Source organism: Rhinatrema bivittatum, chromosome 3, assembly GCF_901001135.1.
Source record: "Rhinatrema bivittatum chromosome 3, aRhiBiv1.1, whole genome shotgun sequence".
Lineage (NCBI taxonomy): Eukaryota > Metazoa > Chordata > Amphibia > Gymnophiona > Rhinatrematidae > Rhinatrema > Rhinatrema bivittatum.
In genome coordinates this window covers 221,294,950-221,320,719 of record NC_042617.1, presented here as the reverse complement: position 1 = coordinate 221,320,719, position 25,770 = coordinate 221,294,950, and the positions used below count along the sequence as shown (strand labels likewise).

The 25,770-nt window shown below is 47.9% G+C and overlaps 1 protein-coding gene across 2 annotated transcripts in view; it reads right to left on the bottom strand.

Annotated features, from left to right (window-relative positions):
• The window catches only part of TCTE3 (t-complex-associated-testis-expressed 3), a 231,029-nt gene that overhangs the window by 162,451 nt on the left and 42,808 nt on the right, over positions 1 to 25,770 (bottom strand). For both annotated transcript variants that reach the window (XM_029594217.1, XM_029594218.1), the window contains exon 2: positions 17,879 to 18,103. In XM_029594217.1, the coding sequence (XP_029450077.1) occupies positions 17,879 to 18,103 (225 nt within the window). The remainder of the gene's footprint in view (positions 1 to 17,878; positions 18,104 to 25,770) is intronic.

Below are 25,770 nucleotides of genomic sequence, written 5' to 3'. Positions count from 1 at the left end.
AACCGCCTTGAGGGTCAGATCCTTCAACGAAGCCGAATGAATAGGCTCAAACGGAGCCGCACACAAACCACGGAGTACCAAGTTCAAGTTCCAGGAAGGACAGGGAAGCCTAAGAGGAGGACACAAGTTCCTAACTCCTCGCAAGAACAGAGCGACATCTGGGTGACACGCAAGGGAGGACCCTTCCAGCTGACCTCTCAAGCATCCCAGAGCCGCCACCTGAACACGAAGCGAATTATACGCCAAACCCTTCGTCAGGCCCCCCTGTAAGAACATGAGGATCTGAGGAACGGTCGAACGCTTAGGCGTAATACCCAAACCAGCGCACCAATCATGGAAAACCTTCCAAACCCTAGCATAAGCGAGCGTAGTAGAAGACCGACGCACTCGAAGCAGGGTAGACACCACCGCATCCGAATAACCTCTCTTCCTCAACTGCTTCCGCTCATAAGCCAAGCCGCCAGACAAAAGCGATCCGCCAGTTCGAAAACTACCGGACCCTGACGCAGGAGATTGGGAAGATGACCTAACCGTAGAGGGCCGTCCACCGCCAGGTTGACGAGATCCGCGAACCACGGACGACGCGGCCATTCTGGAGCCACGAGAATCACCGGACCTTGATGGGACTCTATGCGTCGTAACACCTTCCCCACCAGGGGCCACGGTGGAAACACGTACAGAAGAATGCGACGGGGCCACGGAAGTACCAGTGCATCCACCCCCTCAGACGCGTGCTCTCTTCTTCGACTGAAGAAACGCGCCGCCTTCGCATTTATCCGAGTCGCCATGAGATCCAAGTGCGGAGTCCCCCACCGCCGAGTGATGAGACCCATCGCCTCCGGGGAAAGCTCCCATTCTCCGGGATCCAGATGTCGTCGACTGAGGTAGTCCGCCTGAACGTTGTCTACGCCGGCAATGTGGGAGGCCGCTAGCCGCGACACGTGGCGTTCCGCCCAGGCCATCAACAACGCGGCCTCTGTCGCCACCGCACGACTTTTCGTGCCTCCTTGTCGATTTATGTACGCCACTGTGGTCGCGTTGTCCGACAGAATCCGTACCGACCGGCCGCTTACCATGGGAAGTAGGCGACGCAAGGCCAGACGTACCGCCCTGGTTTCCAAGCGGTTGATGGACCAAGTGGACTGGCGCGCCGTCCCTGAACAGCTCGGGATTGGCAGACCGCCCCCCAGCCGGAAAGACTGGCATCCGTTGTCACCACCGTCCAAGATGGGGGTTCCAGGGTCACTCCTTGGAGCAGGTTGTCCGGATTGAGCCACCAGGCGAGACTGGATCGGGCCTCCTCCAGTAGAGGGAGCTCCAGACCAAAATCCTCTGATCTGGGATCCCAACGAGATAGCAGAGATCTCTGTGAGGGCCGCATATGCGCAAAAGCCCATTGCACCATCTCCATAGTAGATACCATATGCCCAATGAGCTGTAAATGATCCCACACCGTGGGAATCGTGAGAGCCAGCAGGCGCCGTACCAGTGTCATGAGATTGAGCATGCGCTGATGAGGAAGAAAAACCTTGCCCACCAAGGTATCGAATCGCGCGCCCAAAAACTCCAGTTGTTGGGTCGGCTCGAGTCTGCTCTTCGTGAAGTTGACTACCCAACCCAACGACTGAAGTTGACGCACTACCAGGGAAACTGCCCGTTTGCAAGCCGCATGCGACTTCGCCCGGATGAGCCAATCGTCGAGGTAAGGGTGCACGAGTACTCCCTGCCGACGAAGAGAAGCCGCGACCACGACGAGCACCTTGGTGAACACTCGCGGCGCGGTGGCCAGGCCGAAAGGGAGGGCACAAAACTGATAGTGGGACCCTAGCACCATGAAGCGTAGGAACCTTTGATGACGCTCTCGGATACCAATGTGGAGATAAGCCTCCGTCAAGTCCAAAGAAGCCAAATATTCTCCCTTGTGGACGGCCGCAATAACAAACCGTAGAGTCTTCATCCGAAAGCGAGGCACTCGTAAGGCCTTGTTCACGCCTTTGAGATCCAGGATCGGTTGGAAGGTGCCCTCCTTTTTGGGAACCAGAAAATAAATGGAATACCGACCCGTCCGAAGCTGGTCCGGCGGGACCGGAGTCACCGCCCCCAGAGCCTGTAGGTGATCGAGCGTTTGAGCTATAGCCAGCCTCTTTTCTATCGGACCGCACGGCGACACCAGAAAGAGATCCCGGAGGGGACGTGCAAAATCCAACTCGTAGCCGTACCGGACCACGTCGAGGACCCATTGATCCGAAGTTATTTTGACCCATTCCTCCCAAAACCGGGACAGCCGACCTCCGATAACGGGAACGGAGGAATGGGCCTGCGCACCTTCATTGCGCGGGCTTAATGGCAGCGAAACTTTGTGAGGAGCCTCCACGTTGAGGCCTCCTGCCCCGAAAGGAAGGAGACCAGGGCTGGGTTCTCGTGGCCTGTTGTCTCTGGGGAAAGGTACCACCTCGTCCCGCACGGAAACGCCGTTGACCCCGAAAACGAGCCCTAGCATTCCCAAACGCCCGTGATTGACGCGGCTTATCCTCCGGCAACTTATATACCTTGTTGTCGCCCAGGTCCTTAAGCTGATCCAGCTCCTCTCCAAAAAGCAACTTGCCCTTAAAGAGAAAGGAGCCTAATCTTGCCTTAGAGGTGGCATCCGCCGACCAACGACGGAGCCAGAGCAACCTCCGAGCCGAAACAGCCGATGACATGATGCGAGCCGAAGTACGCAACAAATCATATAAAGCATCCGCGGTATAAGCGACCGCAGCCTCCACACAATTTGCCTGCTCAGCCTCACCCGGAGGAAGCTCCTGCGTGGTCAGCAACTGCTGGACCCATCGCAGGTTGGCCCGCTGCACGAGGCTGCTGCACGCTGCTGCCCGGACACCTAGGGCCGCCACCTCAAAAATACGCTTCAGTAAGATCTCCAGCTTACGGTCCTGGAGATCTTTCAAAGCTATCCCACCTGTAACAGGGATAGTCGTATGTTTAACCACCGCCGTGACAGCCGAATCCACCGCCGGTGTCTTTAGGAGTTCCAAGGCATCCTTAGGCAAGGGATATAGCTTTTCCATAGCTCGAGTGACCCTCAGAGAAGACTCTGGCAGCTCCCACTCCTTGGAAACGATCTGTAACACCTTGTGATGGAATGGGAAGGTCTGAGGAGGGGCCCGAATCCCCGCCATGGCGATATCCCCCGTAGAAGTATCAGCGTCCTGGGGGGGCGCCGTCAGCTCAAGCTCTTGCAAGACATGGAGGATAAGAGAGCTTAACTCCTCTTTGCCAAATAAGCGCAGCACCTGGGGGTCATCCCCCTCCACGGACAGCTGTTCGTCCGCTGCCAGCAAATCCGAAGGCTCCTGTGGACTCAGAACCGGTTCCACGTCCCCTGCGCCCTCAGCCCCCCCCCCCGCGGGCGGGAGACACTGGCCCCGGAGGACCCCACGCCTGACGGATTCCCCTGGGGCAAGGTAGGTTTAGGGATCTTGGGGGGAGAAGGGACCTCTGCTTCCCAACCAGATTCAGCCTGTAAAAACGCCTTGTGCATCAGGAGCACAAAGTCGGAAGAAAAAGGCACCGATCGTTTTAAATTCCTGGCAACGGCCCCTGAAGGAGGAGGGGGGCGGGGCTTCCCAAATCGGCCAGGGACCACAGATTTCGCTCGCCCGGGGAGGGGGGAGGGGAGGTTTCTTCCTCCGATGCTTCCGAGTCTGCCTGCCGCGTGGCCAAGATGGCCGCCGCACTCCTCCCCGATGGAGGAGGGGCAGAAGAGCGGCTGCTAGCAGCGCCGCGATGCCGCGGCGAAGGAGGTAGGGAAAGATTGCTGCGGGCAGCACTCGGCCCCCGGGAGGGTCCCTCGTCCCCGGGGAGACATCGGGGACAGAGGCCCTCCCTGGAGAGTCGCGCCCCCGCTCAGGCCACACAGGCCGAAGATCGCGGCATCACGGGCAGAAAATGGAGCCCTGAAGAAAAAAGGCGCCAAAACCGAGGTGAGTGCTAACCCCTCACCAGCCCAGTGCGCCGGGTGACTAAGCCACCCTCTCCGGGGTCCGCAGAGGCTCTGGCAGGCCGGGGTGGAAGGAACAAGCCCACTGCCTGTTGCCAACAGGACTGAAGTGTCTCAATTCAAAAGTTCCTTTTTTTTTTTTTTTAAACCCCCTTCAGGGTTGGGACCCCTGGAATTGGGGGGGGGGGGGGGGGAGGGTGACCGGCCCACCGGTAAGCTCTCCCCCAGCCTCAAGGACCGTCTAGCCCGGGAACGTTCATAGGGTAGGTCCCTATGTGCCTGCCCCACACTGAGCCCAAACCGCGCTGCGCACAACCAAACACACCACAGACAGGACAGAGAGAAGAAAACCAAATGATCTGTCCCCCTAATAAAATGTTTTGTTTTTCTTTTCCCCCAGTACGAACACACTGACCAGGGCAGGACCGCAGGGTTATGCCTCTCAATCTGCTGGAGTCAGAGAATATACTGAGGGATCGCAGGTGGCACACTAGTATATCTAGGGGGTGCTTTCAGTTTTCTCTCTGACTCCATCTGCTGGAGGAGAGGCATAACCCAGCTGTCTGGACTGATCCTGGTACATACAGGGAACTGGATATTATGCTGAAATGTGGGCCATGTCATGCATGGATTAGCATTAAGGGCTAAAAAGAAAAAAAAAATGCCAACCTCACAAGTAAATTTTGAAAGGTACACCCATAAATGCACATGGGGCAGATTTTAAAACGTGCATGTGGGTGCAGATTTGTTGGCGCAACCCAGTGCGAACAAATCTACGCCCGATTTTATAACATGCGCATGCAGCCGCGCGCATGTTATAAAATCCAGGGTCGGCGCATGCAAGGGGGTGCACAATTGTGCAACTTGTGCGCGCCAAGCTGCGCAGCCTGCTTCCATTCCCTCTGCCCCCTCCCCCGCACCATCCCCTCCCTAACCCGCCCCCCAGCCCTACCTAGAACCCCCCCTTACCTTTGTTGAAGAAGTTACGCCTGCCTCCTGGCAGGCGTATCTTACGCGCATTGGCCAACGGCCGGCCCGCGATCCCGGGCACATCAGCAAATGGCCGCTGTGCCTGGAGGCTCAGGCCACACCCTGGACTGCCCACACCCCGCCCATTTTTGCAAGCCTCGGGACATACGCGTGTCCCTGGGCTTGTGCACACCGCCGAGCCTATGCAAGATAGGCCCGGCGCGCGCAGAGGCAGCTTTTCGGGGGTTATGCACGTAACCCTTTGAAAATCTGCCCCATATTAGGCATGTGAGCAAAAATACACTCACTCAATTTTATATTATGTGTGCAAGTATGCATGTACCATTTAAAATATCCCTACCGTGCATATGTGACTGGGGGGAGAGGGAGAGGGAGGGTCACTTAAAGGGCCAATCTGATACTTTCTATATATCCCACTGTTAGGGGGGCACTTTTAACTCACAGTGGGTCAGTGTTACCTGCAGTCTTCTGACTGTAGGTATTCCTAGATTCACAAGGCTGCCTGAATTTGCTAAGTGAACTTTTACTATTTTATATATATTTGAGCCTTGTATTGAAGTTTTGCATAATTGCTTAATTGTGTGCCTTGGTTTTTAGGAGGGGGGCAAATTTTAACTGAAACCAAAAAAGATGTGCAATCTAGACTGCTTTTCTGGGTTTGAAAAAAAAAAAGAAAGAAAAAAAGAACAAACCTAACTTTCAGTGAATTAGATAAACTCGGAATAAGTGCATGTCAAGGAATATGTTGATCATTGATAATCTCAAGTAGAGAGAGATAGTGGATGCTTTTCAAGGCGCTCTGTTAAAATAAATGGTAATGGAACCCATGAGGGAGGGTGCGATACTTGACCTGGTGCCCTCAAATGTTGATAATGTCTGAAATGTCCACGTAGGTGCCCACCTGAGCACTAGTGACCACCAAATGGTATATTTGATATCAAACAGGATACAGAAAAGATACCAAGACCAGAGTTTTGAATTTCACAAATACAGACTTTTCCAAAATGGGAATGCTCCTAGAGGAAGAACTGGAAGCCTGTCAAAATGGGAATGCTCCTAGAGGAAGAACTGGAAGCCTGGGAAAAAATGGATGAGATGGAACAGTGGGAAAAACTGAAAGGATCTATTACAAAGGCAACAAATCTATATGTTAGAAAAGTAAACAAAAGAAAGAGGAAAAAGAAACAGATCTGGTTCTCAAAGGAAGTGGTTGAAAAAATAAGGCAAGAACATGCATTCAATAAGTATAAAAGGTTCCCAAAAAGAGGAACATGGAAGAATACCTGGTGAAACTGAAATACACAAAGAAAAATCAGGAAAGCAAAAAAGGGAAGCAGAAGAAAAAGTTTGCCAAAGAGGTTAAGCAAAGTACCAAAACATTTTTCAGATACAGTATATTAGAGAAAGAAGGAAGATCCGAAGCGATATAGTGAAAGATGACAAGGAACGATGTGTAGAGAGACGAAGAAATGGCAGAAATATTGAACAAATACTTCAGTTTGGTGTAGACCCTGGAGAAGGACAGTTGCTCGTAGTCAAAACGGTAGATGGGAATGGGGTAGACAGAGGATCACCTTGCTGGTGGCAGAAAAGAATTGGTAATTACTGCTTGGGGAAATTTTTAGAACTTAAGTTTTGAAGAAAAGTAAACTATTGGGGTATATTATTTAGTGTGTTTGTGTGCCTGTATTAAATAGGCTAGTCAGAGGGCAGGCAAAAACCAGGAGTTTGTGTATTTGTATTTCCCTCCCTCCACCCCTCTCCAACTCAACCCTAGCTTATCCTTTAATTTATAGGCAGGTGACACTTTCACACCAAAAAAAAAAAAAAAAAAAGTAGTAATCCTTTTAATTTCAACTCTGAAATTCCCCTCACCTTATCAGGAGTTTAATCATTCCCTTGTAGATCACTACCAGATAAATAGTGAATACACTAATACATTTAAAGAACCCCAATTGTACACATTCCTACTCCCATAGCAACCTAAACTTAACTAGGAACTCAACAAATTTAAGATGAAGGCAGCAGTCTAGCAGAAAGAGAGGGGCCTCCCAGTCTTTTGCATTGGTGAGAGGGGCCTCCCAGTCTTTTGCATTGGTGAGAAGTTGTACGTGTGCACCTGGTGCAAAGAGCTCCGTTCTCTCAGAAAGTCCAATCTCTGGAGAATAAAGTGGCAGACCAGAAGGAGCTAAGGCAGACATAGGAGGTATATAGATGAGACCTTCAGAGACATAGTAGCTAAGTCCCAACTCCAGTCTGGCAGCCCTGGTGCTGCCTTGGAGGAGGAAGGTCTCATGACCAGAGAGCATCAACCTGGTACAGCAGGAAATTGATCCCTAGAAACAGGAGTGGTACTGTGGGATTGGAGAAGAGCAGTGATGGTCCCGCTTCACAAGTTTTAGCAGAGAGGAGACTGGAAACTACAGGCTGATTAGCCTCTCAGCGGTGGTGGAAAACTTGATGGAGACGTTACTGAAGAAAAGGATAGTGAACTATTTAAATCTGGTGGATTGCTGGACCCAAGCCAGCATGGATTAACCAGGGGAAGGTCCTGTAAGACAAATCTGATTGATCTTTTTGATTGGGTGACTAGAGAATTGGATCGAGGAACAGTGCTCTATGTGATCTACTTGGATTTCAAAGCTTTTGATATGGTCCCGCATAGGAGGATTATGAATACAATGAAAAGCTTGGGAGTGAAAGCTAAGGTGGTGGTGTGGATTACAAACAGGTTAACCGATTGGAAACAGCGTTTAATAGTAAATGGAACCTAATCTGAAAAAAGCCATGTTAAGCGGATTGCCAAAGTGATCAGTGTTGGGACCAGTTCTATTCAATATCTTTGTGAGCGACATTGCAGAAGGGATAGAAGGTAAAGTATGTCTATTTGCAGATGATACTAAGATCTGCAACAGAGTGGACATGCCTGAAAGAGTAGAGAGAATGAAAAGAGATTTAAGAAAGCTGGAAGAATGGTCAAAGATTTGACAGCTGGGATTTAATGCCAATGATTAATTGCTAACTACTGTAAACCGATTTGATATGCTTGCATGAAAAGTCGGTACATAAAAATTATTAAATAAAATAAAGAAGTGCAGAGTCAAGCATCTGAGGTGCAGTTATCCATAAGAGTTGTATGTTATAGGGTGTGAAAGACTGATGTGCACGGACCAAGAGAGGAATCTTGAGGTGATAGTGTCTGCATAGATGAATAACCAATAAAAAAAAAAAAAAGGGAGGTGATTATCCCCCTTGTACAGATCTTTGGTCAGTTCTGGAGCCTGTATCTCATAAAAAGGACAGAGACAGTCCAGAGAAGGGCAACAAAAATGGTGTGGGGTCTGTATTGGAAGACCTATGAGGAGAAGCTTAATAATCTGAATATGTATACCCTGGAAAAGAAGAAGCAGTGGAGACATGATACAGACCTTCAGATACCTAAAAGCTTCCAATGATGTATGGACTTTGAACCTTTTCCGTTGGAAAGAAAACAATAGAACTAGAGGTCATGAAATGAAACTCTAGGAGGGACGACTCAGAACCAACATCAGGAAATATTTCTTCAGAGAGGGTGGTGGAGGCCTGGAATGTCCTTCTGGAGGAGGTGTTAAGAACATGCCATACTAGGTTAGACCAAGGGTCCATCAAGCCCAGCATCCTGTTTCCAACAGTGGCCAATCCAGGCCATAAGAACCTGGCAAGTACCCAAAAACTAAGTCTATTTCATGTTCCTGCTGCTAGTAATAACAGTGGCTATTTTCTAAGTCAACTTAATTAATAGCAGTGATGGACTTCTCCAAGAACTTATCCAATCCTTTTTTAAACACAGCTACACTAACTTCACTAACTACATCCTCTGGCAACAAATTCCAGAGTTTAATTGTGCGTTGAGTAAAAAAGAACTTTCTCCGATTAGTTTTAAATGTGCCACATGCTAACTTCATGGAGAGCCCCCTAGTCTTTCTATTATCCGAAAGAGTAAATAGCCGATTCACATTTACCTGTTCTAGACCTCTCATGATTTTAAACACCTCTATCATACCCCCCTCAGCCGTCTTCTCCAAGCTGAAAAGGGGCATAGGATAAACACTGTGGATCTCTAAAGGCTAGAAGACAGAAATGAGAAGCGGGGGGTGGGGGGGTGTAACTTGCTGGTACAGCGGTTACTACCCTTAGCAAAAGGCATAGAGATTACTTCCCTTAACCAACATGCTTTAATGCTTTTAATGCAACTGCAACAATGGTAGGGGGATAAGAGGAATTTGATTCAGACGACAACTGAGGTCCCCAGAACATCCATAATCTGGGATACTATTTCACGGACGTAAGGGAAAAAGCACAGGACTGCATCTATGGCCAAGTCCTAAAGGAAACGAAGAAAGCATGCATGGGGATAACTTGCTGATGTGGCAGTTACTACCCTTAACCAAATAAACCTTGATACTTTTGAAGCAACAGCAACATTGCTCTCTGCTTCAACAGCAGAGGAAAGGGGGAATTGGATTTAGACAGCTACCATCGAGGGCCCCAACCTTTACAGTCTGTGGACCTGATAAGCACGGGGGGGGGGGGGGGGGTAACCAGCATAGTGGTTGTTACTCTTAATAGAAGCATAGGATTACTACCCTTAACCAATAAGCCTTGATGCTTTTGATGAAACTGCAACATTGCTCTCTGCTTCGAAGAAAGGTGGTGGGGACTGAAAATAAAGAAATTTGGATTCCAGGACAACCAACACGAGCCATGACCTTTATTTATTTATTTATTTTTACACAGTCTGAGGTACTGATGCTCAGACATTAAGAAAAAAAAAATACAGGAATGCTTCTATGGCCAAGTCCATAAGCAAAGCATATCAAGCAAAACAGACTGATATGTGGGGCTAACCAGAACAGCACAGCAGTTTCTACCAGGACAGACTGGATGAACCATCTGTCCTTTTCTGCTGTTATTTCTATTTTTCTATGGTCTTAAGACCCTTGCACCCTAGAGACCAATGTAACCCCCCCCCCCTTACAGTGGGATAGATACAGATTGTCAGATTGGCCCTTTAAAAGTCTGTCTTTCTCTCAGACATGAGCCTCATCCGAACCAGTAGTAAAGTTACCTGCGTAACTTGGCACACATTGCCATGGTCAGCCTTGCGTGTTTAGGTCTTGGCCCCTGCCCCTTTTCCACCTCCTTATTCTTAAGGTGTGCACAAATATGTACATGCATACTTTCAAGCTTCTTAAAAATTTGTGCTGCTCACGTGCAGCCCACATACGTTTGTTTGGGGCTGCAACTGAAATCACTATATTCAGCATCTCTGCAGTAAAGTTTAGTCAGGTTGTTTATTCATTTGATAGGTACCATTTTAAAATGTGAGTGACAATTTATTTTAAAAAAGAAAAAATGGCCCACAATTATAAGCATGTTACAAGTATGATAAGTCTGCCCTGATATAGACAACCCATATGAGTGCCCAAATCAATATTCATATAACTGCATTATAATTTATGCTTTAGTTCCCAATAAATGAATAATTGACTTAGTTTCTTTAGTTTTCTCATGGAATCAATAATTCCCAGAAATCTGTTGCAATCCTCACTCCCCCTCCAACACTGCCACTATTCTTTGTGGCAGTGAGAAGCCGCCATTTCCTCTTGTGACTTGGAGTACCACCATCCCCTGCTGCTGCCTGTGAGCTATGCGGCTGAATGCTTTCTCTTCCCGTCCTGCAGCCCGGAACGTCGCTGACTGCAGCCACAAAATCGCTCCTGCCTGGACTTCACAGGCTGAGGGTTGTTCCCTTCCATCCATGCTCCTGCCAGGATTTTCCTTAAGTGTGTATGCGTGCCATAGCCCCGGATTTAAAAGGCCCATGGCGGGAAAAGCCAGAGCACCTCCCGATGTCATCCCTAGCCACTTCAGTCTGCTTCCTGTTGCCTTCGGAAGGCTCCGGTCCTTCAAGGTCTCCCGTTTCATATGGTTCCTGGTCTCCTGTTTTGAAATCTCTGTTCCCATGTCCAAGAGTTTGGGCCAAGTCTTCGTTCTTGCATCAGAGTCTCTCTCTTAGTTCCTGAGTTCCAGAATTCTTGTTCCAGCCACCTGCCTATTTGTTCCAAGTCCTGAGCCCTCAATCTTGTTCCATCCAGCATGTTCCTGTCTCAAACCTTGTGTCTGTATTCAATCCATGCTATAGTCTTCAAGCAATGCTTCAGCCTCTGTCATGACCAAATCTTCAGTGTTATGTCAAAGTCTCCAGCGTCCTGTCCATGTCTTCAGAGTCATTTTCAAGTCCTCTACTTCAGTCTGTCCTCAAACTCAAACTGCTCCCAAGTGGCAGTCTGAAAGGGCTTTCGAAGTGGCTGGAGGACCACCCCACAGGCCAGCATGGGTTGGTGGTTCTTGGTGCCTGGAACGTGTTGGATGTCCAAATGTTCCTTTTTTAGCCAGCTGCGTGGACCACAGTCACCCAGGTCTCTGTCGGGCACTTATTTAACAGTTTTATATACCGAATTTCTTGTAACAGGATTACAAATCAAAACGGTTTACATAATAACAATAACAGTGCCTCAAATAGTGCAATTACATAAAACAGAGGAATACAGAACTAGGATCATGAAACTGTTGAAACAAACCAGGGTGTATATATATATATATATATATATATATATATATATATATATATACACACACACACATATATACATACACACACACACACATATATATATATATATATATATATATATATACACACACACACACACACACACACACACACACACACAGATACATACATAGTGGCACAGGGGCTCCCACTCTCGAGTGCCCATCTGCTCACAACAAAATCAACTTGCTAAAGGGTTTTACCAGTTTAGGGAACCAACTTTAGCTGTGTAAAAATTGTTCAACTGCCTCCCAAAGCCACCAGGAGAACCCCATAAGATAATTTACACAGTCCTAGAAATCACCTAGTTTGGGCCAGTCTAAGGCTCACTTCTAGGTTTTTCCTAAGGTCTCCGTACATGCTGATTAACTGAACACCTCTTCAGATGTTATCATCTACAGAAAAGAAAATTATTCCTTACCTGCTAATTTTCGTTCCTGTAGTACTTAGGATCAGTCCAGACAGTGGGTTATGTCCCCCGTCCAGCAGATGGAGTCAGAGCAAACTTCGGAGGGTGCTGACATATAAGCAGGTGCACCCTCCAGGGATCCTCAGTATCGAGAATATCAAAGCCAAGAGAGAACACTTGACAGAAAGAGTAGGATGGATCAAGCACCGTTCAAATTGAACCCATATAAACAAATAACCAATGCAACTTGCAAAGAGAACTGTGGAAGTACTAAGAAATAACAAAACAGTCAGAACGTAGGAGAGTGAGGGACAGGAGATAGAGCGTACACGAGCAGGTGTCTGACCAACACTTCAAACCCGGGTGGGCATCTGGACTGATCCTAAGTACTACAGGAACGAAAATTAGCAGGTAAGGAATAATTTTCTTTTCCCTGTACGTACTAGGATCAGTCCAGACAGTGGGATGTACCAAAGCTTCCCTAAACCGGGTGGGTCCCTGAAGACCCTGCTCGGAGAACCCTGTCCCCAAAACAACCCGAATCACATACCGGTAGTTGCAATCGGTAATGCTTCGAGAAGGTGTGCAGCGACTTCCAGGTTGCTGCGCGACAGATTTCCTGAATTGGAACATGCTGAGACTCCGCCCGGGACGTGGCCAGGGCACGTAACGAATGAGCCCTGATTCCCGCCGGGGGAGCCTTCCCGGCGCCAATGTAGGCAGAGGTTACCGCTTCCTTGAGCCACCTCGCTATAGTTGTCTTAGCTTGAAGTCCCTTCTTGTTACCGGACCAAAGCATGAAGAGATGGTCGGACGCCCGGAACTCATTGGTCACTTCCAGGTAGTGTAGGAGAGACCGCATCACGTCGAGGCGCCGGAGAGACTTGGGCGCATCCGACGGGAAGGCCGGCAGCTCCACCCACTGGTTCAAGTGGAAAGAAGACACCACCTTAGGCAGGAACGAGGGAACTGTTCGAATGGAGACTCCCGAGTCCGTGAAACGTAGGAAAGGTTCCCGGCACGAGAGCGCCTGAAGCTCGGAGATGCGCCTCGCCGAGGCTATGGCAACCAGGAACACCGTTTTCAGTGTGACGTCCTTAAGGGAGGCCTGCCGCAGCGGTTCGAAGGGAGCCTCTCCAAGGATCCGTAGAACCAGGTTGAGATTCCAGGAGGGATAGGGGTGCCGCACCGGCAGCCGCAGGTGCTTGACTCCCTTGAGGAACCGCGAGACGTCCGGATGAGACGAAGGATCTGGTTTTCCCGTGGTGCGGGCCAGGGAGGCTAAAGCCGAGACTTGCACACGCAGGGAGTTGTAGGAGAGACCCTTCTCCAAGCCCTCCTGGAGGAAGGCCAGGACCTGACGTAGCGAAGCTGTGGTCGCGGAAACCCCATGTCCAGAACACCAGACCTCAAACACCTTCCAGACCCATACGTAAGCGACTGAAGTGGAGGTCTTACGCGCTTTGAGGAGAGTGTCTACCACGGTGACCGCGTATCCCTTGCGCAGGAGACTCTGCCTTTCAAAAGCCAGGCCGCGAGACAAAAGTGTTCCGCCTGATCCGAAAATACCGGACCCTGATGGAGCAGCCGCGGAAGGTGTGACAGTCGCAGGGGTCGGTCCACCACCATGTTGAGAAGATCCGCAAACCACGGACGCCGCGGCCATTCTGGGGCCACCAGAATGACCTTCCCTGGATAATCTTCTATCCTCCGCACCACCTTGCCCACCAGAGGCCATGGGGGAAAGACGTACAGCCGAAGATGAGGGGGCCAGGGGAGAACCAGAGCGTCCACCCCTTCCGCCCCGTGGTCTCTTCTCCGACTGAAGAACCGCGGGGCCTTTGCGTTGGCAGACGTTGCCATGAGGTCCATGGTGGGTGTTCCCCAGCGCCGAGTGATGATCGACATTGCCTCGTTGGAGAGGACCCATTCCCCGGGGTCCAGCGTCTGACGACTCAGGTAGTCCGCCTGAATGTTGTCCACGCCTGCGATGTGTGAGGCCGCCAGGCGGTCGAGGAAACGTTCCGCCCAGGCCATGAGCCGGGCCGCTTCGATGGCCACCCCCGGGCTCTTGGTGCCTCCCTGACGGTTGATGTAGGCTACCGTGGTCGCATTGTCCGAGAGAACTCTGACCGCCCGTTGCCGGATGAGAGGCAGGAATTGAATGAGCGCCAAACGGACTGCTCTCGTCTCCAGGTGGTTGATCGGCCAGGACGCCTGTTCCTGTGTCCACTGCCCCTGGGCCGAGCTTCGGAGACACACGGCCCCCCAGCCGGTCAGACTGGCATCGGTAGTGACAACAATCCACTCCGGCGACTCCAGAGGACAACCTTGTGCCAGGTTCCTGGGGTCTAGCCACCAGCGAAGGCTGAGCCTGGCGGCCGGCGGGAGAGGTAGTATCGCCTGATAGTCCTGCGAGACTGGTTTCCACCGCGAGAGTAGCGCCATCTGTAGGGGCCTCAGGTGTGCAAAGGCCCAAGGTACCAGGTTGATTGCGAAGGCCATCGATCCCAGGATCTGCAGGTAATCCCTCGCTGTTGGAGCTGGGAGAGAGGCAAAGTGGAGGATTTGCTCCCTCAGAGACTGGGCCTTGTCCGGACGCAAGAAGACCTTGCCTTGAGCCGTGTCGAAGCGCGCTCCGAGGAAGTCCAGCTGTCGAGACGGAAGGAGACTGCTCTTGCCGAAGTTGACTACCCAGCCGAGGGACTGTAGGAAATCGACCACCCTGTCGACCGCCTGCTGCCCCTGCGAGAAGGTCTTTGCTCGGATGAGCCAATCGTCCAGGTAAGGGTGTACTAGAATCCCCTCTCGCCGGAGCGCGGCCACCACTACCACCATTATCTTGGTGAAAGTCCTGGGTGCCGTCGCCAACCCAAAGGGGAGGGCCTGGAACTGAAAGTGTTGCCCCAATATCTTGAAGCGGAGGAGCCTGTGATGAGCCGGACGTATCGGAATGTGTAAGTAGGCCTCCGTCAGGTCCAGGGAGGCCAGGAACTCCCCCTGATGAACCGCCGCGATGACTGAGCGGAGGGTTTCCATGCGGAACCGGGGTATCCGGAGGACCTTTTTGACTTCCTTGAGGTCTAAAATGGGACGAAAGGAGCCATCCTTCTTGGGCACCACGAAGTAAATGGAATAATGACCCGAGCCCACCTCTCCGGCGGGGACGGGTGAGATGGCCCCCAGGGCTAGGAGCCGGTCCAGCGTGCTTTGTACTCCCAGGCGCTTGTGACTTGACCCGCAGGGTGAGAAGATGAATCTTTCTTTGGGGAGACGCAGCAAATCCAAAGCGTAACCGTGCCTTAGAATATCCAGAACCCATTGGTCCGTGGTGATGTTGGCCCACTCCTCGTAAAACCAGGCTAGCCGTCCTCCGATCATCGGAAGAGAGGAGTGGGCCGGCCTGACATCATTGGGTGGGCTTGCCAGAGGCGCCCTGCGCCGACGAGTCCCTGGGTGGTCTGCGGCCACGAAAGGACTGGGTCCATGATTGAGACCTGGATGAGGGGTTTCTTGGGCCCTGAGGCCTGGAGCCATGAAATCGCCGTTGCGAGTGAGACCAATTCCTGGAGAAGGAAGTAGACGGACGATATGACCGCTGGCGGTCCTCGGGCAGCCTATGTACCGAGTTTTCCCCCAGGGATTTGATGATCTGGTCAAGATCCTCGCCGAAAAGGAACCTACCCTTGAAAGGTAGAGCCCCCAGGCTGGATTTGGACGATGCGTCTGCCGCCCAATTCCGCAGCCACAATAGGCGCCTGGCGGAAACAGCAGAAACCATGGTCCTTGCCAGGACCCGCAGTAAGTCGTGGAGGGCATCGGCCCCGTAGGCAATGACGGCCTCCAGGCGGTCCGCTTGTGCCGCCTCCTCTGGCGGCAGTTGCTGTGAAGTAAGGAGCTGCTGCACCCACCGAAGACCGGCTCTCTGGGTAAGAGAGCCACAAATAGCTGCGCGGACCCCCAGCGCCGAGACCTCGAAGATCTTCTTGAGGCAGACTTCTAGTTTTCTGTCCTGGATATCCCGAAGAGCCGTTCCCCCTGTGACAGGAATCGTGGTCCTCTTTGTGACGGCAGAGACTGCCGAATCAACCTTGGGTACTTTAAGCAGGTCCAGGAAATCGCCGGGGAGAGGGTAGAGCTTGTCCATCGCTCTGCCAACCCTGAGAGATGCCTCTGGCGTGTCCCACTCCCGCACCAGAAGGTGGAGGAAAGACTCATGGATTGGGAAAGTTCGCGCCAGGGGACGCAAGCCCGCCAGGACAGGGTCCCCTTTTGAGCTCGCTGAGGCTACGGAGGGAGCCGGGGGCCCCGGCGGCTCGACGGGCGGGTCAAGGTCCAATTCCTGGAGGACGTGTGGGATGAGGTCAGACAGCTCCTCTTTACGGAAAATCCGGAGCACCCTCGGGTCGTCACACTCCAGGTGCGCTGCCAGTAGCGAGTCATCGTCTGACGTCGAAGCCGGGTCGCTCCCAGGGTCCTGTGTTGGAGCCGCTCCGCTGGGCGGAAGGGCAAGGAGTGCCCTATGGCCGCCCCCCCGTGGGAGCTGGATTGGCCCCCCCCACCCCCACCAGCCGGGGTATCTTCGCGGGCATGGGGTTCACTTGTCCACCGCCCGCTGACTCCCCCGCCGGCTGCAGGCTCTGAAGGTACGCCTGATGCATCAAGATGACAAACTCAGCCGAAAACCCCCCTGCCGGCGGAGGAGTGGTGAGAGGAAGGTCCTTGGGGGGGGGGCCGGAGTGATGGGGGGGGAGGCCGGTGCTCGAATCGGCAGCAACCGCGGAGAAAATCCATGCTGAGACTCCTCAGCATCCGAATCAATGGCGCTCTCCAGCTCCAAAATGGCCGCCGCTCCCGCCAAAGAAGGGGGCGGAGCCCTCCCCCTGGTGCCGCGGCGCTCCGAGCCTGGCGGCGAAAAAGTCGGGGGAGCTAGGCCGGTCTCCCCCCCGGGGAGACAAACACCAAAAGAGCCATCCCGCGATCCGCCCTGCCCCGGGTCGCCGGCGGGAGACCCCTTAATGCGCTGCATGGTGCGCGCCCGGGAGAATCCCCTCTCAGCGGCTGCACAGGGGCTCGGATCCGGGGAACTCGCGCCGCGGGAGGAGCGGGCTCGTCCGCCCTAGCTCGACTCGACCGACCCTCCCCTCAGGGACAGCAGGGGAATGGGACCTCCCTTCTGCCGCGGCCCCGGGGAATTTGAACGTCGCAGGGCCGAGGGGGAGGGGTCCGAATCGCGGCGCGCCAAAGGGGAGAGGCTGGCCCCACCAGCATCCACCTGTGCCGTCCGACGAAGAAGCTGCAAATAAAACCAAAACAGCCAAAAACTTACCGCCGGAGAGAAGAGAGAGAGGAAAGCACAGGCAAAAGAAACACAGTCCCGCTGGCAAGCTAACCAGGGCTGTGAGGCCCGGGCAGGGGCTCAAAGAGACTCCCTAGAAAATTGAGAAACTTTTTTTTTTTTTTTGTGTTTGAAATCCCAGGCCTGCTTGATCCTATCCTGAGGTAAGGAAAAATGAGAGAAAATGTGGAACAGAAGCCACACACTGGGGAAGCAGAGGTTCCCCCACTCACATCTGCTGGAGTCAGAGAGATACTGGGAGGAGGAGGATCCCTGGAGGGTGCACCTGCTTATATGTCAGCACCCTCCGAAGTTTGCTCTGACTCCATCTGCTGGACGGGGGACATAACCCACTGTCTGGACTGATCCTAGTACGTACAGGGAATGCACAATACATTGTGTCTTAAGACTTCACAAAATGATTTTATTATAAAAAACCCCAAACATTTCAAATTTTAGTTCATTTTTATCTAAATGCCACCCTACCTTTAGCATCTGTTCAATCTTTGTTTTCACTAAATTAGAAAAGAATTTCTTCTTTGGTTCCATCTTATATGTATTAGCTAATTTAATTTTTGGCAAGCTTGTTTTCCATACAATTGACTCAGTTTTTGTTGTATCATCGTCTACACCTTCTTCCAGGATACCAGGCTCAACAGACACAACATCATGGGAGACTCCTCTCATTCTTTCCTTCATAAGCTGTGGAAACTGAAAAAGAAAATCTTGTATACTTTTCTTTCAAAATGGATTCTAAGAACTGAAGATTTTTTTTATTGCATTTCAAGTCAAATACATTTGAATAATTCAAAATAATTCATAAAATTACAAGCTATTACGTCAAACAAAAAAAAAAAATGTAAAACAGAAGCTATCAACATGATATGCAATAAATTTACATCAAGAGGGGGGAAAAATAAAAGTAAAAATATGAAAAGCAATTAAAAGTTACACCATCAGCTATAAAGTACTCTAATAATACTCGGAAATACCTATCCTGCTGTTTCCTCACTCAAACTGAGCTGGATATACCAGGATTATATAAAAAAAAAAAAGAATATATTTAAATAACCACAGCTTTATTAGTCAGAAGAGACTAAAAAGGAAGGATAAAAAAAAAAAAGTTATCCTTATATTTTAAAATGTATTTACAAGGGCATCTTCAAAAAGAAAGAAGCATCTAAAGTCAACTATTCCTTCTCAATTTCCTCCTATACAGTGTTGACCATGCCAAAAGACTTTGCACATGCATATTTCCATGTGCTCAGATAGCAGTAGGGTCTCCCTTTGAAAATGTGCTTATTGGGCCGCAGATATCAAGCCCCATGCTTCTTGTAAAAATTGCCTCATCCACCTCAATTATTAAACTTGTGTGCAGATATTTTGATAGAAGCACATAACTAAAAAATAAAATTAGAAGTGATACTTTCAGTCTGGGTTACCATTTTATAAATGTCCTCTAGCATAAATTGTTTTGGAGTAGTTAGCTCAATCATTTCGAGCCTCGCTAACACCCCCGATGACGGACAAACCATTACATGGATCTGGGCCTCTCCCAGTTCTGTATACAGCTATCCCAAGAAAATTCATTTAAGCCATGACTATTTGCCACAAAAGCAAGTTTGCTTACCGTAAATGGTGTTTCCGTAGGTAGCAGGATGAATTAGCCATGCTGTCTGGGAGAGTCTCGCGACCGGTCAGTAGGCGGAGTTTTCTCAGTTAGTACAGAGTTTCGAACTCTGTATGGCTGCGCAGTGAGCTTCCCGTGCGATTGCCTTGTTACCTCAGTCTCTTGTAGCCAAGCGAGATGTACATGGAAACGTTTTGGTAGAATCTGTAGACTATCTAGGGAGGTGGGAAGGGATTGCATGGTTAATTCATCCTGCTATCTACGGAAACACCGTTTACGGTATGCAAACTTGCTTTTTCCCCCGTCGATAGCAGGGCTGAAATAGCCATGAGGTCTGGGAGTCCCAATTGAGATGGTCTTCCTTGAGATTGAGGACACTGGGGCAGGCCCACCCACACACCACCAACTGCTAACAGCACCGATGAGAGAAAGAACTGAGAAATAAAGGCAAGTGTCTTTTAAATTACTGGGACCTCAGAAAGGGAGATCGTGATCCCTAGCCACGCCCCCCCACCAGATGTCGCCAGTGCCGCAGCGCTAAGACAGCGACACCTCCAGGCAAAGGACACTGGGGCAGGCCCACCCACACACCACCAACTGCTAACAGCGCCGGCGAGAGAAAGAACCGAGAAATAAAGGCAAGTACCTTTTAGATTACTGGGACCTCAGAGAGGGAGATCGCGATCCCTAGCCACATCCCCTACAACCCGACGTTGCCAGCGCCGCAGCGCTAATACAGCGACACCTCCAGGTGTCGCACGCTGTGCGTCGCGCGCTGAAGGGGCTCTCTCCTTTGTGCAATCCGCAGTGCCAGCAGTACATAATCTCTAGATTTTCTCCGAACGTTAAGAAGAATGGCAAACCATCAACCCTCCACAATCTGCAAGGACAACAGAAACGGACCAAACACTGACAACAACTGGAATGAAAGAGGTACGAAATCTAAAATAAAAAAAACTTAAATATCAACACATAACCATTACTCACAACACCACATCTCTCTATAACTATCTAACCCTTTCTTTCCTACTCTTTAATGCCCAATCAATAATCAAAAAAATACCAATCAATGACCTTCTCCAAGATGAAAAACTATACTTTATAGCCATCACAGAAACATGGGCAAAAAACACAGACAGTAAGAATCAACAACTCCACCTATAGAACTTTTTCTTTACCCAGACCTAAAAAGAAAGGCAGAGGCCTAAGGCTCATCACCAAAACAAACCTACAGATGAAACTAATTTTAACAAGCAATTGTTCTCCACTGGAAATTGCACTATTTGATTCTCCACACTTACAAATTTGCCTAGTATACTGCCTCCCAATACTCTCGAAAAAAAACTGCTCACCACTTATTAAATTTTTCCTGATCAAATTATCTATTAACAAACCCATAATTATTCTTGGTGACTTCAACTTACACATTGACTCTACCCCCTACTTGTCTGCCTGCTCCTCAATCATTGATGCAGTATCATCACTGGGTCTCAATCAAATTATCAATGGCCCTACGCACAAAGCAGGTTATACACCAGACCTAATCTTCATCAATACCAATTTTTGGTCCAACCACCAAACGAAGATATAAAAAATACCATGGTCAGACCACTTTATCATCCACATAAATCTATTTTCAAATTATAAATGTACCACAAGAAAAAACACAATCAAATCCTTCTCATCGTCCAGCTTTCTGCATTGAAACTCTTCAAGCAAATCTTCAAACTGAACAAACAACTATAGATCTATCAAACACAGAAAACGCAACATCTTCCTGGATCACCATAACGAAAACAATAGCAGGTAAGATAAATCCCATAATACCAAAAATTATAAAAGAACCTAAAGATCGGAATCTCTGGTACAACAAAAACATCAGAGCAGCCAAAAGGAAACTCAGAAAAATAGAGAAATTATGGAGAAAAAACAAAACAACCACACTAATAAACGCATACAGAACACTAGCCGAATACAAAAAAAAAACTCATCCATAAAAAAACAAAACAAAACACCTCAGATTTCTACACCAAAAAAATAACCAAATACCAACAAAATCCTAAGATGCTCTTCAACATAGTAAAAAGCCTAACAAAATCATCTTTCGACGATCAATCACTTTCAACACCAAAGATCATTAGCAATGACGTCGCAGACTTTAACAAAAAAATCAAAATCCTCAAAGAGCAACCTAAAAAATGACTCACAAGACCAGAAATTACTAAACATTCAAACAAAAACCTGGTCCAACTTTGAAACAGCATCTTCCTTAGAAATCCAAATGATCATTAAAAAAATGAACCCAGCTAAAACACCTTATTGACTCCATACCCATTAAAACAATAAAAAATCTCGAATCACCAATAACCAAGACATTAACTAAAATTGTAAAACTTTTCCCTCATGGAAGGAAACTACCCAGAATGCCTAAAATTGGCAATCAAACCCATTCTAAAAAAGAATAATCTAGATCCAGAAAACCCACTGAACTACAGACCCATATCAAACCTCCCATTCATTGCCAAAATCATTTGAGAAAGTTGTCCACACTCAACTCACTGACCATTTAGATGAAAACATCCTCCTACCCGCTCAATTTGGCTTCAGAAAGCAAATGAACACTGAAACCCTACTACTTGCAATGAATTACTTCGTACTCAAAGGTTTTGAAAAAGGCCAAAGTTACCTTCTAATCCTGCTCGACCTATCAGCAGCCTTTGATACAGTAAATCACTCTATATTGATTAATCGTCTCTCTGAAATAGGAGCTAACAAGACAACCCTTCAATGGTTCTCCTCGTACCTGTCACAAAGATCCTACCAAGTGCTACTTAATGATTCCCTCTCAAAGAAAATCAACCTAAACACTAGAGTTCCCCAAGGATCCACTCTTTAACATCTATCTGCTCCCATTATGCCACTTCCTTTCAAATCTGAATCTAACCCACTTCATCTATGCTGATGATATTCAAATATTAATCCCAATAAAAAAATCACTAGAAGAAACATACAAATTAACAGCCAATTACCTAAACAGCATAAAGGAAATACTAGCCAACATAAAACTCATCCTCAACAGACAAGACTGAATTAATATTACTAGACAGAAAGAACAACTCTCCTCAAATACCACTGCTCAACCTCATGAACCAAAATTCTATCATATCTCCAATCAACCAAGCCTCAACTCGGAGTAATAATTGACAGAACTTTCATTCAAAAACCACATATCAACAAAAATCAAAGACTGTTATCATAAACTACTTCACTCCGTCATCTAAAACCTTCTCTCTCCAACAATGACTTCAGATCAGTCCTCCAATTACTAATTTTCTCCACATAGACTATTTAACAGTTTTATATACCGAAATTCTTGTAAGAGGTTACAAATCAATTCAGTTTACATTGTAACATTAACAGTGCCTCATAGAGAGCAATTACATTGAAACAAGGGTGTACAAACTAGGATCATGAATTGATGAAAAAGCCAAGGGTATAACTCAAAAACTATATACAACTACTACTGCAACTCTTCTTCTCAACTTACCTCTAAACACCATTCGCCCACTCCAGATCCTGCAGAACGCAGCTGCAAGAATCCTCACAGGAGCAAAAAAGCATGACCACATCACCCCAACACTTATTTCACTTCATTGGCTACCAATAAGATACAGGATTGAATACAAAGTCCTATCCATCCTACATAAAATTATAAATGAACAACAAGAAAATTGGCTAAGCCTGTACATACAACTACATACCCCAAGCAGAAACCTTAGATCAGCAAATAAGGGACTCCTAAAAACACCACCAACGCACTCAAATCAACTCACCTCAACACAAAAAAGAGCAATCTCCCTTGGTAGCCCAAAACTTTGGAACTCCCTACCAGCTAAGCTCAGAACTCAAGAAAACCTAAAAACCTTCAAAAAGGCATTAAAAACGTGGTTGTTCAAAGCATACCAACTCACCCAATGAAAAACACAACATCATCGCCCTCCAATCCAACCTCATGAATAAATAAGTGAAATTCATCACATCTAGGTTTTCATAAATAAAAAATGAAAAAAACAAACTGAACTAAATCCTGACATGTTATCCCTTATGCTTAATAACAGTTTGTACTTTTCATCCCTTGTTTAACCCCCCTTATCCCTATAACCTTATTTTGTAAATCATTATGATGGCATTATTTTGATGTTGCCGAATGACTGTATATAAAACTCATTAAATAAAATATAAATAAAGTAATAAGCTAACGATCTTTTACAGTCTAAAGAGTGCAGAAGCTTGTCTCGGTCATTATGATGAGGTTTAGGTTTGAAGACTGGCAATGTAATTGACTGGTTTATGTGGAAAGCAGATACTACTTTAGGAAGAAAAGTAAGATGAGGCCGAAGGGTAACCATATGGTAAAATTCTATATAAGGAGAATAGTGAACCAAGGCTTGTAGCTCACTTACTCTCCGTGCTGATGTGACGGCCACTAGAAATACCGTTTTCCATGTTAGGTATTATGTAGCATGAATCTAATGGCTCAAAAGGAGGCAGCACTAGTTGTTCCAGGACTATATTGAGATCGCATGGTATAGGTGGCTTGGACACAGGTGGCCTTAGACGTAGCATGCCTCGCATGAATCTGGAGATCAACAGATGGTTGGAAATGGGAAGTTAGTTATGAGAGAGTGGTGGAAAGCTGCAATAGCGTTAACATGCACACAAACTGAAGCCAGCGTGGCTGTTGATGAGAAAGGATCTAGCTTTCGTGGTTTGTACCATTCTGTGTAACGATGCCACTTTCCTGCATAGTTACGTCTAGTTGAAAGTTTCCTAGAAGCAATAAGAATGTCTTCAAGTTGAGCTGGCATTCCCAGGTGGTTTAATAACTGCCTTTCAACCTCTAAGCTGTCAGGTGGAGGGAATGATGCATTGGATGAAGGAGGGACCCCTCTTCCTGAGTCAACAGACGTGGATGTTTCTCCAGTGGAATTGGTGGGCGAATGGATAGTCACATGAGATACGATAGCAGGGCTGCCTTTGCCACGCTGGAGCTATAAGGATCATACCCGCTGTGTCGGATACATTTTTGAATCGTCCTTGATATTAGCGGAATGGGAGGGTAAGCGTATAGCAAGCCCTCTGACCATAGAACGAGAAAGGCATCTGGAGCATGACGAAGATTGCTCGGGTAAATGGAGCAGAATGCTTGTATTTGACGGTTGTTCTCTGTGGCAAATAGATCTATTATCGGGTTGCCCCAGCGTTGAAAGAGTCTGGTTGCTACTTCCCGATTCAAAGTCTATTCATGTAGATGAAAAATTCTGCTGAGGTGATCCGCCGTGAAGTTGTCTAAATCTGGAAGGTAAGTGGCTTGCATCGAAACTTCATTTGCTATTGCCCAGGTCAGTATTTGAAGTGTTTCGACAGAGGATCCATGAACCTGACCCTCCTTCCTTGTTTATGTAGAACATAAGAACAAGCTTATATACCAACGTCCATCCAAAATAGACCTCTTTCAATGACGCTAGACATTACAACAACCTTGTTGCTGAGAAGTGACCATCATACTAGGCATCATTAATGTAAATTAATACTACTACAGATTTTGCCTTATTTATAATCATCAGTCACTGATAGTGATGAGTGCATTGTCCACTTCAAAAATTTAACTTTTTTTTGTAAAGGAGAAAGCAACGCTGAAATGCCATGTTGTCTAAATATTAAGGAGGAAAATACGCTGGAATGCTGAGCTAATGTTCCCTTGACAAAGGACTGGAAGGTCCGAAACACAGCTCCGTGTCGGGAGACTGGAGAGACCGGGAGTTTGGAGAAAAAATGAAAATGAAGCTTGACCATTTAGAATATGAATGGTGGTATGGTGATTATTGAGCACTAATAAGTTAAGTAATCCATATATGGACTTTTTAAACCATTTACAAAAAAAAAGTTAAAAAATTTTTGAAGTGGACAATGCACTCATCACTATCAGTGACTGATGATTATAAATAAGGCAAAATCTGTAGTAGTATTAATTTACATTGATGATGCCTAGTATGATGGTCACTTCTCACCAACAAGGTTCTTGTAGTAATGTCTAGCGTCATTCAAAGAGGTCTATTTTGGATGGAAGTTGGTACATAAGTTTAAGTTATTGAGTTACCTCCTCATCCATTTGTATAATCGTCAGTACTCCATAATTTGATTGGTGGAACAAAAGAACATGTCATACTGGGTCAGACCAAGGGTCCATCAAGCCCAGCATCCTGTTTCCAACAGTGGCCAATCCAGGCCATAAGAATCTGGCAAGTACCCAAAAACTAAGTCTATTCCATGTTACCGTTGCTAGTAATAGCGGTGGTTATTATCTAAGTCATCATAATTAATAGCAGGTAATGGACTTCTCCTCCAAGAACTTATCCAATCCTTTTTTAAACACAGCTATACTAACTGTACTAACCACATCTTCTTGCAACAAATTGTGCGTTGAGTGACGAAGAACTTTTTCTGATTAGTTTTAAATGTGCCACATGCTAACTTAATGGAGTGCCGCCTAGTCTATTATCCGAAAGAGTAAAAAACCGATTCACATCTACCTGTTCTAGACCTCTCATGATTTTAAACATCTCTATCATATCCTCCCTCAGCTGTCTTCTCCAAGCTGAAAATTCCTAACCTCTTTAATCTTTCTTCATAAGTGAGCTGTTCCAATCCCTTTATCATTTTGGTTGTCCTTCTCTGTACCTTCTCC